Here is a 16,839-nt window from a genome sequence, read left to right as displayed (position 1 = left end):
TTAGATACAGTCTGATGCCCAATGGTCAGACACAGAAAGGGGTCTATCTTAACACCACTGTGCACATTGCTACTTTTTTCCACTGTCCTCCCTAGCTGAGATGATATACAGAATTATTTCTGTGCAGCCCAATTTTGGAGATGTGTGGGGCTGGATCCAAACACTAAGGATGACAGGATTAACAGACCTAAACTACTTGGTGACCTGAATATTCATTCCATATACAGAAAAAAAGATACCCCGGGGGTGGAGAGATGACTGGGTGGTTAAGAACACTAGCTGATCTTCCAGAGGTCCTGAGTTCTATCCCCAGCAACCACATGGTGGCTCACAACCATCTATAGTAAGATCTGGTGCCCTCTTTTGCTGTGCAGGAATACGTACAGGCATAACACTGTACACATAATAAATCAATCTTTGAAAAAAAAGAAGAGGTAGCCCTCATTTTTTTAATCAAATGAGGCTTTATTAAAATAACAAATGAGAATTGGCAGATCAACTATATTTGACAACCTTGACTCTGGTATGTAAATAGTTAAAAAGAGGAGCCATCTAAAGGGCTATAGTCTCTATAGTAGCTTAATGATAAAGTTCCCAAGTTCACAGTTGCATAACTCTTTAAAAAGAGAAAAGAATGTGTAAGACAGTAAGAGATAAAATTAATAACCCACAAGTGTCAGGAGACAAAGAAAGTGCACCTGGGCATCTACACGAGGAATTGGGAGGAAATTCTAGCCTGGTCCACAGTGTGTCTTCATTGAGCTGCTTTTATGGTGTACCAGCAAATAACAACCCTAAAGTTGTACACTAGCTGACAGAAGCAACAAGCATCATATACAATGCTTGGAGCCGGAGAGTTGACTCCACACTTGAGAGCACTTCACTGCTCTTCCAGAGGACCTCCTGTCAATTCCCAGCGCCCACAGGCGAGCTCATAGCTATCGGCAAAGCCATTTCCCACAAGCAAAGATTAAGCAATCTTTTCAAAGTCTACATTTCAATTCATGGTTCATACTTTAACAAAACAGAATGCTAACTTTATAAAAATATCAAGTGCCAAGTCTTGAACAAGATCTTGACTATATCAAAGCCAAGATTCTGCAAATGTAAGACATTTGGGACAAAGGAAAAAAGATGACAGAAGAGTGGAGAACTAGAGAGGACCAAGTCTCAAACAGAGCAATAAACTAATACAGCTTTAATGTAAGTTGCCTCATCTGGAAGGACAATCTTCAAGTCAGCGGTGTGCTCAACATCCCCAAGCTGATTAAAATCCATGCTAAACATGCACTTAACACAGCACTGTTAAATTGTTGAGAAGGGTCAAGAAGACTAATATTCATCTAATGCATTTCCCTAAAATCCCAACAATTTAATGGTCTTGATTTTAGCCTTCCTCCTTACTAGCCTTCACACAGGAGCCAGATGGTAACAGATTTTGGTAGTCTACAAAATGAAGATATGTTAGAAATTGGCATGTTCATTTAAAGCACCTCAACTTAAAAGGATGTGTCAAATGGGTCATAAAATAGAGTGAACTATATAAAAACTAAATTGAAGGTAATAAACGACTCTCTTTACAAGTGATTTGTTTTTCAAAATCAGTCTTAAATTTTAAAACTCTGCTCAAATCTAAGGAATCACATGATTTACAGCTATCTCTTCACCCTTTCCTAACAATTTTTCTAACCATCAGTTAAAATAGCAACATTCACATTAAAACACCAATTTAAAATCATTTCTTCTCAATTTTACACCAGACAAACTAAAGCCAGAGCGGAGCATGCATGGAGCTGGATGACACTTACCTGCCACTCTTAGACCACAGTACAAAGACTCATGCAACACAGGACAGACACAAGGCAAGTTACTTAAAGGTCTGTGAACCTATTATTTTTCTTTTTACTTAAGAAAATAAAATGAGTTCCTGAAGTACACAGAATAATTTCGACTTTTAAAATTATCTGTAAAGATTAAATAATTTAGGTTCACACTTACCTTTTAATATATTGCCCAAATTACTGTGAGCTCTGAGTAGCCTTCATGAACAGATCCATGTTTAAAATATTTTAACTGTGAGTATGGAGTAAATGAAACCTAGTCCATTTTCCTCAAGTAATACAGTTTTTCCTCAAATAGCATTTTTATTAGTAGATCTTGAGGTAGTTTTTTTTTTTTTTTTTCAGTTTTTCACAAGTGTTTTCATTACTGTTGTTCTTAAATAATAACATAATAGCCAATTACTGTAATTTAATTTATAAAATCTGATTCAGTTCTAGAAGGCACCAGAAGTTTTACTCAAACAATTCACAGCTCAGTCATGCAAAGCAGTTAAAAAGATGGCCAAGTGGAAACATTCATTAGTGCAAGACAAACGCAGTCTACTGCAGGCAAAGAGAAATAGATATAAAACCATCTTCTCACTTTCAAAATCAAGGAAAAAATTTGGCCCCTGCTCAAGGTCTGTGCATGTCAAAACTTTAAGAAGATTCCCCATGTTAAGGTACCTGTCAAGACAAGAATGAGAAAAGAGAAAATATCCCTTTATAAAAAGAACAACTGAAATTGACTTAAAAGAAAAATATAACAGAGAAAATGTTCATTAGGCCATGAATTCATCCTTCAGGTTACCCAGACTGTGATCTGGCAGACAGCAGACCGGGTTCTCAGGGTTCTGGTGTGGAGGACCTAGAGGTGAAATGTGGTTTTTCCTGTACATAATGGACAACTGCTCCTCTAATTCTTCTCAAAATCCTCCCAAGACAAGTTTCATTAATGGCCTTATAATGAAAAATTCTGTAAGTATTCCAATAGTGCTAGTATTCTGAAAAAGAAAGTTCCAATCAAAAATTATTTACAAGTAACTTTCTAAGTATAGCAATGAAACAACAATTTATTTCAAGGCCAAATATTAAGAGGTTTGGCCAAAGCTCACCCTCACATCTCATTTTAAAATTAAAGCTTATCTTCCTATATGTCAATAAATATATCAGGTATCCTAACCAGATTTGATTTGTAAAATTTGTGGAAGCTATTTAAAGTATTCCTTTTAGTTATGCAGCACAGGTTTTATCTCTTAAAGCAAATTATTGCAGGATGATAAGTGAACAGACTTTGGCACAGTCACTAAAGCATACTACTAGAATATTCATCATAAGGCTACTTGCTTCATGGACTAATGAAAGGACAGCACTGGCTACAGACTCAACATGATTTCAGCAAATGAGAAACTAAAGAATTATACATATGATGGTGATGTTTGCCTGTAATTGAGGGACAGAATCATGCACCCTTTTGTCTGATCCCCATGTTTAATTAACATACTCTGCTGGCCTTCACTGTGGTGTGAGTATAATCCATCTTCCACCGTTACCATTAGCACCAGCTGTGAAGGGCTATGGAGACTTACTTTCAAAGTCCAAGAAAAAATGTGCTGCATTGTGGTCTATGTCCCTGGTTAGCACCTTAATGAGATTACCCATGCCAGCAAACCTAAAAATAAAAATGGCAACATCATTTAGTTCCAGTAAAAAGCTGAAGCAGAGGCCTGGGGCTCGGCAAGGCTGGCTTGCTCGCAGCTGCCAACAGGTGCGGGATTGCATGGCGTCACACTGATAACTTCACAGCTCTGTCCCCCTGGTTCCATATATAAGAAGTTATATAAGCAAGAGGGGAAAAGATTTTCACATATAACTTGAGATATTTACACTAGATTAATTTCTATGCTAATGTTTTCTTAAAAAACTTGAGATACATTTCCTAAATTTGAATTAACAGCAAAACTAGTTTTTCAAATATATAACTATCCAGAACATTATTTTTAAATTAATGAAGGTTTTTCATTCAGTTGAATGGAATCCTATTGGAAATACAAAGAAGACAGTATTCAAACCACATTTAACCATTAAAGAAAGCTATCAAGTATTTAACTACTAAAGAAAATTACTGTATAAATCTTTCTAATATTCATCAAAATTTCATTATTAACACTGAAATGAACATTTGGAGATACATATATCTACATATATAAAAATATATGATATGTCAGCAAACAGCACAGAACCATCCAACTGTTCCACTTCATAAGTATGCAGACAAAATTAGCAATAAAACAGGCAATAATCTCGCCCGAGGGTTTGCCATGGCTCTGTGAAGGTGAAAAGGTGGAGCCAGGACACCAGGCTGGAACCTGGGAGCTGAGTAAATGGGTGGCAAACCCGCAGCACTGTCAGAGCCACTCAGAGCCAGCCCCTTTTCCCTCCAACTGCAATATATTCCTTCTCCTACCGACACTGAGCTGCACAAAATGTAAAGCAACGGTATTTTTATCAAGGAAAGGAGATGCCTTATTACTAGTTCCCATACAAAAACACTAAAGGACTGGAACTTCAGTGCCTGTCTTGACTCATACCTAATCTCAACACTGGTTTGTGTCCTTGTCAGCCTCTCAGGGAGGAACAGATACATAGATGTAACAGTTTCCTATCAAAGCTCAAAGTCAATAAGACAAAACACATTTTGTATAAAATGTGAAAACATACTAAACTATATTCTATTTCTTTCAAACAATATTCCTTCCAAACCATCCCTTCTTCAACAGTGTTTGCTTGTGTACTTATGCACATGCATGTATGTGTGTATGTGAAGGCCAAGTGTCTCTTTTCCAACGGCTCTCTAATGTTTTTGTTCTGAGACATGGTCCTCCACTGAACCCAGACTCACTCACTATTCAGTAAGGCTGGCTAGCCAGAGCTCCCAGGACCCACCTGTTCCTACCTCTACAGTGCAGGAATTACAGCGGCATGCTTTTGCAACCAGCTTTTACGTGAACGCTGGGGACTCACACCCTTACAAGGCAAGCACATCCCCAGAGCTAACTTTTGGTTTACACTATTTCTATTTCACTGAATGTCTTGTTCAATAATGTTCAGCATTATGATTTTTTAAAGATGTTTCACACAAAATGGAAGAAAATTTTTAATAGTTCATTGTAATTATTTTATACATTATAAAAAGTTTAATACCAAGCTGTTTCTTTTTGAGAAAGGATCTCACAATGTAGTCCTGGCTGCCTGGAATTAACGATGTCAGACAGGATAGCCATATACTCTAATGCCAAACTTTCATATCCAAGGAAAAGGTAAATATTTTCCCTAAACCATCAAATCCAAATTACTCCAAATAGGAGCAGCAGGAGGAGGAGGAGGAACAGGGAGAGAGGGAGGAGGAGGGGAGGAAGGGAGGGAGGAAGGAGAGAGGGAGGGGGACGGAGGAAGGAGGGAGGGGAGAGGGTGGGAAGGAGGGAGGGGGAAGGAGAGAGGGGGAGGAAGGGAGGGGGAGGAAGGGAGGGGGAAGGAGGGAGGGGGAGGAAGGGAGGGGGAAGGAGAGAGGGGGAGGGAGGGAGGGGGAGGAAGGGAGGGGGAAGGAGGGAGGGGAGAGGGGGAAGGAGGGAGGAGGGAGGGGAGAGGGGGAAGGAGGGAGGAAGGAGGGAGAGGGAAGGAGGGAGGGGAGAGGGGGGAAGGAGGGAGGGGGAGGATGGAGGGAGAGGGAAGGAGGGAGGGGAGAGGGGGGAAGGAGGGAGGGGGAAGGAGGGAGGAAGGAGGGAGGGAGGAGGGAGGGGGAGGAAGGGAGGGGGAAGGAGGGAGGGAGGAGGGAGGGGAGGAAGGGAGGGGGGAAGACGAAAGAGAAGGAGGAGGAGAGAGGGCTAAACGTGGCTCTGTTCCTTTTGACATAAAATAGTGGTTTAAGTGAGAATGTCCCTGAGAGGCTTAGATATTTGAATACTTGTTTCCCAGTTGGTGATGCTGTTAGGATGGGCTTAGGAGACGTGTGTGCCCTTACCTGAGGAAGTATGTCAATGAGAGTGGGCTCTGAGGTTTGAAAAGTCACATACCACTCCCATTCGCTCTCCCTGCTTTCTACTTTCAATCCAAGATGTGAGCCCTTGGCACCCTGCTCCACCTGCACTGCCACTGCTAACCCTGCCACGAACCCTCTAAAACCGGAACCCTAACTAATCCACAGTCTTCAACTATCCATTTTAACATCAGTCTTTCTGAAACATCACCATCATAATAATACAGGAGGGAGAAGGAAGGGAACCACTGGGATATACCTGGTCTTGACCAACTCATTCCCCAGTGTGATGATGTAGGATGCCGAGCCTTTTTACCCTAATGTCAATGCTTGCTTTGAAAAGTGCCTGCTTATCTGGCATGGTGTTCCTCAAGCCTGGCACCTTTTGGCTGGGTTTTCTTCAGTTACTGAGGACTATCTTACAATTTGCATATTTAGCAGCATCCTCAGGTTCAACCCACTAGAAACCAGTTGCAAACTGAACACTTCCAAACATACAATGTGGTAATCCAAACCATCCCCCAAATGTCTCCTCAGGGCAAAATTATCTCTGGGAGAAAATGATTGATCTAGAACAACTGTTGCCCAATGCCCATTCACTATGGATGGCCACAGGCGTCTCCAAACATGACAAGTGTTTCTCAGGAGGCAAAAGGACTGTTGGTTGACAACTGCAGCTTTCAATGTATAACCATAAATACTAAATTGTCCTCAAAGTACCTATCCCCAAGGGACTACCCAAACTCTATATATACACATCATGCATGCATGCACACATACATATGCACACATACATATTCCTCAAACCTGACCCATTCTCCCATGCAAGAAATGACCTTACTCCATTTTTCACTTGCAAGTGCCTATGATTCCATTATTGAAGGGGTGGATCCAGTGGATCCCAGGAACTTGCTGGTCAAACAGGGTAAGAATAGTGATTCATGTGAGAGACCCTGACAAACACTAAGGAGGAGAGGGTTAAAGGAAGACATCCAATGTCTCCCCATCTTCCCCATGTGCACACACACCACACTTTGTGATATCACAACCTTTAACACTGTAACAAGGTTTCTTAGCTCCAATTCCTAGCCTTTTGTTCCAAGTATAGTTCTGCTTTAAGGGAAGAACTGAATGAGGCGAAGCTGTTCATGTGTACTTGCTTTATTAGTAACATCAGGCTCCTCCCCTTGCACCTATTTCTTCTGAACCCTGGCTCTGCATAGGTCACAATATCCTGTCTGTTTCAGTAATGCAGTCTGCTCCCTATCTTCTCTACAACAGGATTGGCAAGTACACCGACTGCCAGCAGCCTTCGCCACGTTTCCAACTCCCCATCTTCCAATCGATTCCTATCTGACTCTTACACCCATCATGACAATAAAGATGTCCTTGTCAGAAGCAGCTGTCATACTGACACTATCAATATAGTTTCTTGTCACAAGCCTAATGAATGACAGACTTACTGCTCACCATCCTGGTCCTCAACACTACTGCTTCTTGATAAGATTATTTTTCAAGGACCCTAAGTGGCTGCCCTGATTCTACATTTTTCTCTTCGGACAATCTCTTATTAAAAGACAAACTGGTCATTTAAATACATACATACAAACATCACACACACATATATCAGACCATGTGTCTTTTTCTCTTTATAAAACTACACAACAGCTTCCTGTCATAACATAAAATCTAAACCCTTATCAAGTCCTATACAGCAATGTGACAGCGACTATAGAGATGGCTCAGTTAAGAACACAGATTTCTCTCCCAGAGTACTGAGGTTCAACTCACAGTACCCACCTGGTAGCTCACAACAAAGTACTAAGTGTCCATTGTAGTAAATAAACTCTCACCATGACAAGATTAAAATATTTTAATTTAATATGGTAAAAAGAATTAAAATGGGAAAGTTGACTTTTTATCCTGAGTGTCTTACAATGTGTGTAAACTCATTTAAAGTAAGTTTACTTGTAAAACTGTGCCCTCCACTATTTCATCTGCACAGCACATGCACTGTATCTTTGCTATGGTGACATCTAGTGGATACTTTCAACTTGATATTTTACAATGAAGACAATTCAATTATATAAATGTACTCATAAGGACATGGAGTCATGTGTAAGAAATATAATAAACTGAGAGATCAGTTCATGGAAGTAGAAGTGAACCACAACCACGACATTGCATCACATTTTCATAGCATCTGAGTTAGACAGCAATGGCCTTCAGCCATTGTAACCCACCAAGATAGTATAAGTAAGCAATACAAGGGTATTCAAAATGCTGCGTCAGGGAACTGCTCAAGATTCCTCTTGAAAATATATATTTTCATTAAACAATTACACTATTCAATATTCATTTTCTTAAACTTAACCCTTTCTGAATTCCTAACAGTAATAGTTACATAATTATATTTCATTGCAGGAACTCAAAAGGATGTCTAATTCATACTACTCATATTATGAGTAGTATTCTGACCTATTTAAGTATGAAAATGTCACCTTTATTTTTTTGGAAGTAGCGTTATTCAATGAAATATGGATTCCTTTGTATGGCACACTGTAAAATAAATACATGCCAACAATTTTAATGATGACTGATCTGGAAACACAGTATCCTAGTATATACTACAAGACTGGTACTGCTGAGCAATGGCAAGGCAGCCAATGAATTGTAACTGCTATGGCTACTTTACGAAAGCGTTTGCTGTTCAATATAAGGCTCATGTGCTGTATGTACCAAAGACTTATAACAGTACAAATAAACCAACTCTAGCTACAGATTACTTCGATGAGTGAGAAACAACAGCAAATTCCATGGGACTGAATTAAAAGACATAATACATACAGTAGCTATTTGGGAGGATAATCGTTAACACTGGACAACTCAAAAGGTTCCTATAATGTTCAAGTTCTTCAATTATTGGTAGATTCAAGGGATTCTCTTACTTTTAGGTTCTTATGTACAAATAACGTAGGTTTCTTTTGTATTTACTAATAACTAAAAGTATTTAAAATGTGGTCAGGCACTACAGGCACACAGGCTTCATTCATATATTCCTAACCAAAAAGCTTTGGTCAGAATTCAGGTACCCACCCTACTTCCAAAATATATGCTACAAATCATAGATGATTTCTATTTTATTTATAAAAATATAAAAATATTCTATTTATAAAAATATGTCCCTCTTTTTGTATTTACAGTCCATCCATCTGTACTCATGGGGCTGAGACTTACAAGCTGTACTGCCACTATGGCTTTCTTTTTTTAACCACAGTGCTGACAATCTGTGTATGACATTTCCCCTAAATCCCTCCTAGCCCAATTTCTGCTAGGTTATGCCCATGGAAGGCAATGGAAGGTAAAAAAGAAGGCAGGAGGAAAAGGAAAGCGCCCAGCCAGACAGGCTGGCAGCTGCTGAATAGTGGGAATGGGAGGGTGGCGGCAGACTGTCTTTAGCTTTCCCTTTTCAATAGGAGGGAGCAAAGCGGAACCTAGAGCTTTGTGCATGCTAGGCACAATCTCCAGCCCAGCCTGCTCTTCTCCCCAGTGCTCCTGCCTCAGCTTCCCGGAAATCTGCAATTGAAGGCCTGTACCAGAAGGCATGGCTTGCTTTCCACTCACTACTCTTATTCCATCTGTCTCTCTGACTGTTCCAGTCTTTCTGACACCTCTGCAACCAATCCTCTGTATCACATTGATTTAAAATTCCCAGGTTGAGCTGTTTTCTTAACTCAACGCTGTCTACTGCCATTTTCCCTTCCAACTGAACTTTTAAAATTCTACATACAAAATATTTCTACAATATTAGTTTTTGATGCTTATAATCCAGGGGAATCTTCCTCATTAGCCTAACATTTCTCACCTTTGCTCACATGTCATTTATAGAAACGGCTAAACTTATCAAAACCTTTTCTGTGTAGTCAGTGCTTATTCTATAAGCAGCAATTCTTCAGAATCGCCTCAACTATTTCTGTCCCATAATTCTCGGTGTGACTGTCAAATTCTCCACAAGTCCTGAAGTGGGCTGGGGTGATATCAGTCAGTAAAGTGCTTGCCACCCAAGCATGAGGACCTCAGTTTGAACCTGTGAGTGGACCCCAGAGTCTCATGTATTTCAATGCTTAGGGGGTAGTATTAGGAGGTGTGGCCTTGTCACTAGGGGCGGGTTCTGAGTTTGCAAATGTTCAAGCCAGGCCCAGTGTTACTCTCTTCCTTCTTGGTGCTTGCCCATCTGGATGAAGAGCTCTCAGCAGCTGCCTCTCCAGCACGTCTGTGGGCTGCAACAATTCAAATTACCATGATGATAATGAAAACCTATGAGTGTAAGCCAGCCCCAATTAAATGTTTAGTTCTGTAAGAGTTGTCATGGTCATGGTCATGCATGGTTACTGCAATAGGATAGTAAGACAGATCCCCAGAACTCAGGTAAAAAAGCTGGACACAGACAGTAGAAAAAGGCAGATCTGATCTGTGGGATTCACTGGTCAGACAGTGAACCTACATCAAGCTCCAGGCCAATGAGATCTGGTTCTGAAACTCAAGGTGGATGGCATCTGAGGAGCGCGATCTGAAGCTGAACATGTACCCACACATACTGACAAAGTAGCCTCTTTTACTCTAACCCTACAAAATCCCAAAGAGACTGTGACTTCTTTATATTCAATATACACTTTACTGAGGCAGAACTGTCATCTTACAATGTCAACCACACTGTCACTTAATCTATGAATATAGTAAATTATTTTAATTCGTTTTCTACTGCTAAACAGCTTTTGAATTCTCTAGCATGAAACCATTTTTAAAGTGTCTATGTTGTACTCTTAGATTCAGTATTCAGTCTTTGCTTTTTGTGCTATTCTGCTTGCTGAGAGACAGGGTCTCACTAGATGGATCAAGCTGGCCTCTAACTCAGGATCCTCCTCCTTTAGTCTCCTGAGGGGTGAGATTACAAGTGTGAGTTATCATGCCTGGCTCTAGATTTGCCTCCTAATGTTCCACTTTAGATGTAAGTAAGATTGGTCTATAATTTCTCTTTCTGCATTTGAATGGCATTTTTATCAGGACTGGTCTATATATAAGTTCTTTGTATCCTCTAGAGTGGTTTATAAACTACAAAACATGTTACTTCCTCAATGTAATTCACAGCAAAGTTGAGCAAAACTGTAGCAGTGTTCATCCTTTTCATGTTTCAAACTGCTATATAGCAGACACACAGCCAATTTCAATAATAAATAATTTTAATTCACTTTTTGATGAATATGTCAAGAAAACTTAATCATCATAAAAGCAAATACCTAAATGATGGTCATCCCATAAAACAAAGTGCAAATTTGTAAATCAGGGAATAAGCTTATAAACTGTGTGACCGATAAGACTACAATTCAAAAATAAACACCACAAACATTAGGGAAATCAAGAATGAGGCTGGAAGGCTAATGTTTACTGCTAAGACACTAAGCTGGTTACCATCACTGAACTCATCATCTTCAATGGTGGCTTCATGTTTGTAAACATTAGAGCAAAGGCCAAAGCCCTTAACATCAACATTATCAAAAAGAGCACTATGTTTTAGTTTTTTCATGGAGAATTAGGGCTACAAAGACATTACAATTCCACGCCACACCCTCAATCTTTTGGGGGAATGACAGAGGAGCTAGGAAATCTGCCACAAGTCCCTAAGTAGGAATGTAAGTCCAGTGCTAGTGAGCCCCCAGATCTGAAACATGACTTTCAGATTTGAGCTTCCACTGTCTTGTCTTCATTTCAATGAAAAGGCAAATAGTCTCCTAAATCAGGCATCCCTTGTTTTCTATGTAGACTGAGGGTTCTCACATTAATGTCCCTGTAAGCAGTAAGATATCACATAAAATAGTTTTACATGTATTTAGTTATCAGTAAGTAAGAAAATCTTACACCAGGGAAGGGACCATCCAGGCTAAAATTGGAGGCTCAATCATAGCTAATTTTACCTTAATCTCAACTTCTCCTATCACATTCAAGTAGGTATCCAGCTGCTGATTAACTATCTTTCTTTGTAGAACTTAAATTTTAGCTTTTAGCCAATTTTGGGGGCCTCAAGAATCATGGAATCTGCATACTGAGCTGAAACCCCTCACATATGAATTTCTGTTTGCTCCAGTTCTCAGAGGCTACCCTTTCCTCACAACTACTGAAGAGTACTTGACGTACCTTCAAATATGTGAAAAGGAAGTGGACAGACTGCTACACACACCCACTTATAAACGTCTCCTAACTAGTAATTATGAGGGTTGGCTTTTCAAAGAGCAAAGCTTGTATGTTTAGGGGATGCTTACCATAAAGATAAAGAGTTTCTTTACCACTCTAGACTAAAGACGCAATGGAAGGCAATCTTTCCATGGTGTGACTGTGAACTGAAAAACCCAAACTGTCCTACAGATGACACAGGTACTTTATCTACTAAATGCTGGTGTAATGAGTGAAATTCAAAAATAATGGAGGGAAAAAAGCCTTCCGCAGAAAGAATGATTGTTACAGGGGCTAGAAAGTCCTTAACTTGTACTCAAGGGGGTTAGCACAGTGAAATTGGTTCTCCTGTTCTTACACTTAAAGGTTAAAAATCATTCTCCTAAATATAATTCCCCCATGCTCATCATAATCAAACAAAATACAAATACAAAAAAGTTCACGTACTCATCTCTGCTTGGTAATATGATATTATGCTATGTACCTGAATAATCTTCCATACGTATGGAGCATTTATGCTAAGTACCTGAATAATCTTCCATACTACGGAGCACTACTGCTGGTGATGATAATCAGACTCTGGTGATCCCATCCATTTCATGCTTATTTTGCCAAACAGGTGGTAATTACAAATACATTTTTTTTTATTATATCAGTTTTTAAAATACTGTTTTACTTCATTTGAAGAGTACAAACAAATCCCCTGGATAAATTTTATTTTATTTTATTTGAAACAGGATTCACCATGTAGCCAGGTTAGCCTCCAACTCTGAAGCATTTAAAGTGATAATGTAAATGCTGGTGGGTTTGTCTTTTTTAAAGTCAGATTTACACAGAGTATTCTCTTAGCAGAATAGAATCTTAAATGGTTTAAAACCATTATAAGGCCAAATGCATTGAGTATATATCATATAAAGTTAACAAAGATTGCCATAAGTAGTTATAGCCTTTAAATTTTCCCAAGCATTAAGTGAGAAATATTTATATAAGCCAAAACTCAACTCACTTACTGCTTTAATATTTCTGCCACATGTCCACAGTTGCTGGGAGGGATAAAAGAGGAAAGGCCATGAATGGGGAAGGATAAAAGCATGCACACACATAAGGGCGTGTGAAACGGTGGGGTGACTCAACTCCTGAACCTTATGAAAGGGAACTAAGAACCAGAGACACTTTTGTCAACCCTGGGACTGCAGCTTTGGGGAACATCTCTGAAATGGAGCACTGAGGCCAGAGGACACTTAGAGCAAGTGCTCAGTGTTACCACAGCATAGGTCAAAACTCAATACCCAACCCTGGCCCCTTGGAGACCACCAGACTCCATAGACCTGCCATCCCTACATCTGCAAATGCCTATCAAGTGCTATTTTCCAGAGGCTGCTGCCTCTGTTGTCACTGACCAGCGAACAGAAGCCTCTTCAAACTATTTCACAAACTTCTATCTTATACTGTCAGGGTATTTCAAAGGGATTGTCTCCCCCCCCCCCCCACACACACACACTACTTTACTGGAGACAAGGTCTCTCTACATAACTCAGGCTGGCCACAAACTTGCCATGCTCCTGCCTCAGCCTCCAGAGTGCTATGTTTACAGTCTTGTAGAGCCATACCAGGGGCAAGATCAGCTATATAATACCAGAAAAACTACACTCAGTGATGGAGGATGAGAAAGGAAGGAGGATGTGGTTTTCCATTGTTTTTGGAGTCCAGAGAGAATTCAATGATTTATGAAACTGAACAGGAAATGTTTTACTGAATTCTCCATCGAAGTCTTCCAATCAATATTGTAGTCAACAAGCTATAGTAGAAGTACTTTCTTTCCATGAACTTGTTACTAAGTAAAATTACAGGTATTTTCATATTACAACTATATTCATTCAAATAGGTGCCAGTGGCTAGCAGTTGTTCTAAAGCAGGGGCCCTTGTCCTTCCTCATGTTGTAACCCTTTAATACAGCCCCTCATGCTGTGGTGACCCCCAACCATAAAATTATATTCACTGCTACTTCAAAACCGTAATTTAGCTATAATTATGAATCATAATGTAAATATCTGCATTGTGCCCTGTGACCCCTGTGAAAGGATCATTTGACACTCCCCCCCCCCCAATGGTCATGACCCACAGGCTGAGAACCACTGTTCTAATGCTTGTTCTCTGGAAGAAGGAGGACCTATTAACCTATCGTAAATCTGCATTTCTAGTATTTGTGACTGTGTTTCAGTTGAACTGGCCTCCTCACACAATCCTGAGTCATTAGAACCATTACTGTGGAACAGAGTTCACAATTGTTTTATATATTATCAAAGATGCTCTTAGTGTAACAACCGGTGACACAGAGATCAGGAGGAAAAATAACAGCTCTGAGAGGTCCTCATGAGAACTGGCATGTCTACTCTAATGGCAATTGTTTGTTTAGGATTCATTGCTGCTAAGATTTTGAAAATACATTTACTTAACTTTTGCTATTTATTTAATATGTATGTGTACATGTACACATGCATGTTTGAGTGGGCACACAAAGGTCAGAGGACCACTTGTTGTAATCAGTCCTCTGGAACTCCAGCCAACTCAGGTTTCAGAGTCTGTGAAGTGCCTTCTTTCACATGCTGGGACAGGTCACTGAAACCTGACATTCTTTAAAGGACTAAAATTAACAAGGTAGAAGTCGTACTTAATTAAGATAACATATTCAAGTATCTTTCTTTCTAGTTCCCAGTGTAAAGGGCTCAAATTCTCTCCTCCCTCTCTTTATACTATTAAACTTATATCTTGAATTTTTATCGATGAGTCCTACTGGTTACAGATAAACAACGGAGAAAGGAATCCTATATATATATATATATATATATATATATATATATATATATATCCTATTTGAAAGGGTTGTATGTAAAAGTTTTTGTTAGTTTACATGTTCCCCTTTACTCCCTATTCTAAGCCAGAAACTACAGTATTATCTATATACTTTTAGCAATTCAATATTTAAGAAACCATTTCCCCAAATTGCATTTACTTAATGTAGTTTATATTTAAATAATTTTTAACTTATGTTTCAATAATCATTTCCCCCAAAGACATATTTACCTTCAGCCAGTGCTGGTGATTCTGTTCTTGTCCTTCTATCTGTTTAAAGAAAGAAAGAAAGAAAAAAGGAAGAGAGTCTAAAACATCATTGTACTTTCAAGTCAATACAGCTAACTGCACCCATAAGTACCCCATGGTCCCCAGACTCACATAAAGAGCCAAACATGGCAGTACATCCCTTATCACCTCAGAATCAGAAGTGAACACAGAGATAGACAAATTCTTCCAAGGTCACTGGCTTGCCAGCCTACCCAACAGAGCTTCAGTTCAGTTAAAGATCTCCCCACCACACACAGTAAGGAAAATTAGCCAACCTCTGACCTTCACATGTACACACAAGCACCGACACAAACACACACATATATTACATATACACACCACACGCTCACGAAATACTGTGACATACGTATTTCCTGGGATGAATCCAACCACTCTTTATGAAAGACCTACCTCGAGTAAAGTTTGGTATTAGCCCTAAAAGAACACCAACAAATGGTAAAAGAGCAAGGATGAAGCATTCAGTGCATTCAAAGGCAAACAGGAAATCAAGAGGATAATTCTTCCGAGTATGACAAGGTTAACAAGAGAAAGACAATCCACAGTTATCTGTATCTTTATCACTGGGGTCAAAGGGATTTATTTCTATCTTCTTACTATGAAGGAAGTTTACCTGGTGACACAGTCTTCAATACCAGTCTATTCAAGGTGCTAAAACTCACATTCTATGGTTAGCTGCCAATCATTTGCTACTGGCAGATTTGGCAAAACCAAAGTAAGCCACAAAGTGTTTTCAAGATGGGTCTTACCACTTTAAAATGACTTATAAATTTGTGACCAAGAACGCCTGTAAGATAACAAATATAACTGCTTACTTCACATGTAAAATTATCTGACTAATGTAACTACTCACTTTTATGTGCAAACTAAATTTCTTTCCTTTAATTGTTTATTCTGTAACTCAGGAGACCCAGATTGAACAAACACAATTTTCAATGAATATTTCTGGGTAGCACCTTGGCAGTTGTCTTCCCAGATGGCAAATGATCTTATGTTCAATACTGGCCTCTACATTTGAAATGTGTCTCATCTGATTTCTTTGTAATGAGTCTACAGATGGGAGCAATAAAGTCCATTCATGCAAGTCCCCAGGTCAGCCTTCTGTTTGCCCCATCCCCCCTTTTAAGGCCAGGAGTGGAAAAGAGAAGGTCGTCTTCCAGGTGACACAGGAGAGTGCTACACAACTCTAAGATGTAGAGGAGGGGCCGGAAACTAACCCTAAACACTGTAAGGCCCAATGGATGCCACGTCACAATGCAAACAAGAATGCAGCTACTGCAACTATGCTGCAGAAAGGATGAATCAACTGAAGGCACTGGACCCTTGAGTAAGAAGGCCAGGTCACTCAGGACAAAGCTTACTAAGGCGCTAACCAAAATCAAGACCAAGAATAAATATGGGGATGAGCGGTTTCTACTGACTGACTCCTGGTAGTCATCCATAGGGATTATGAGCAGCACCTAACAGACAGCACAGAGAGTAGGCAACACAGGACAACTCTTGGGCACTACACTCTCACTCCAGTAAAATCTCAGCCAATTCTCTGTGGCTCACTGACTGCTGTGGGATTTGTCTAAGAGATGCCCATAGATGTCTGAATGCAAAGAGATAGGC

General features: G+C 39.7%; 1 protein-coding gene across 3 annotated transcripts in view; it reads right to left on the bottom strand.

Annotated features, from left to right (window-relative positions):
- Window positions 1-16,839, bottom strand: part of Cyrib (CYFIP related Rac1 interactor B) — a 118,080-nt gene that overhangs the window by 18,980 nt on the left and 82,261 nt on the right. The window contains exons 3-5 of one of the 3 annotated variants that reach the window (XM_051202720.1): window positions 15,169-15,207; window positions 3,410-3,492; window positions 2,425-2,507 (exon numbers count right to left, since the gene is read on the bottom strand). In XM_051202720.1, the coding sequence (XP_051058677.1) occupies window positions 2,425-2,497 (73 nt within the window). In that variant the 5' untranslated portion in view covers window positions 2,498-2,507; window positions 3,410-3,492; window positions 15,169-15,207. The remainder of the gene's footprint in view (window positions 1-2,424; window positions 2,508-3,409; window positions 3,493-15,168; window positions 15,208-16,839) is intronic. The other 2 variants (XM_051202719.1, XM_051202718.1) reach the window with 2 other exon arrangements.

This window comes from Phodopus roborovskii, unplaced genomic scaffold, assembly GCF_943737965.1.
Source record: "Phodopus roborovskii unplaced genomic scaffold, PHOROB, whole genome shotgun sequence".
Classification (NCBI taxonomy): Eukaryota; Metazoa; Chordata; class Mammalia; order Rodentia; family Cricetidae; genus Phodopus; species Phodopus roborovskii.
Note: the sequence above shows the minus strand (reverse complement) of the source record. Positions and strands in the feature narration are given on the sequence as shown.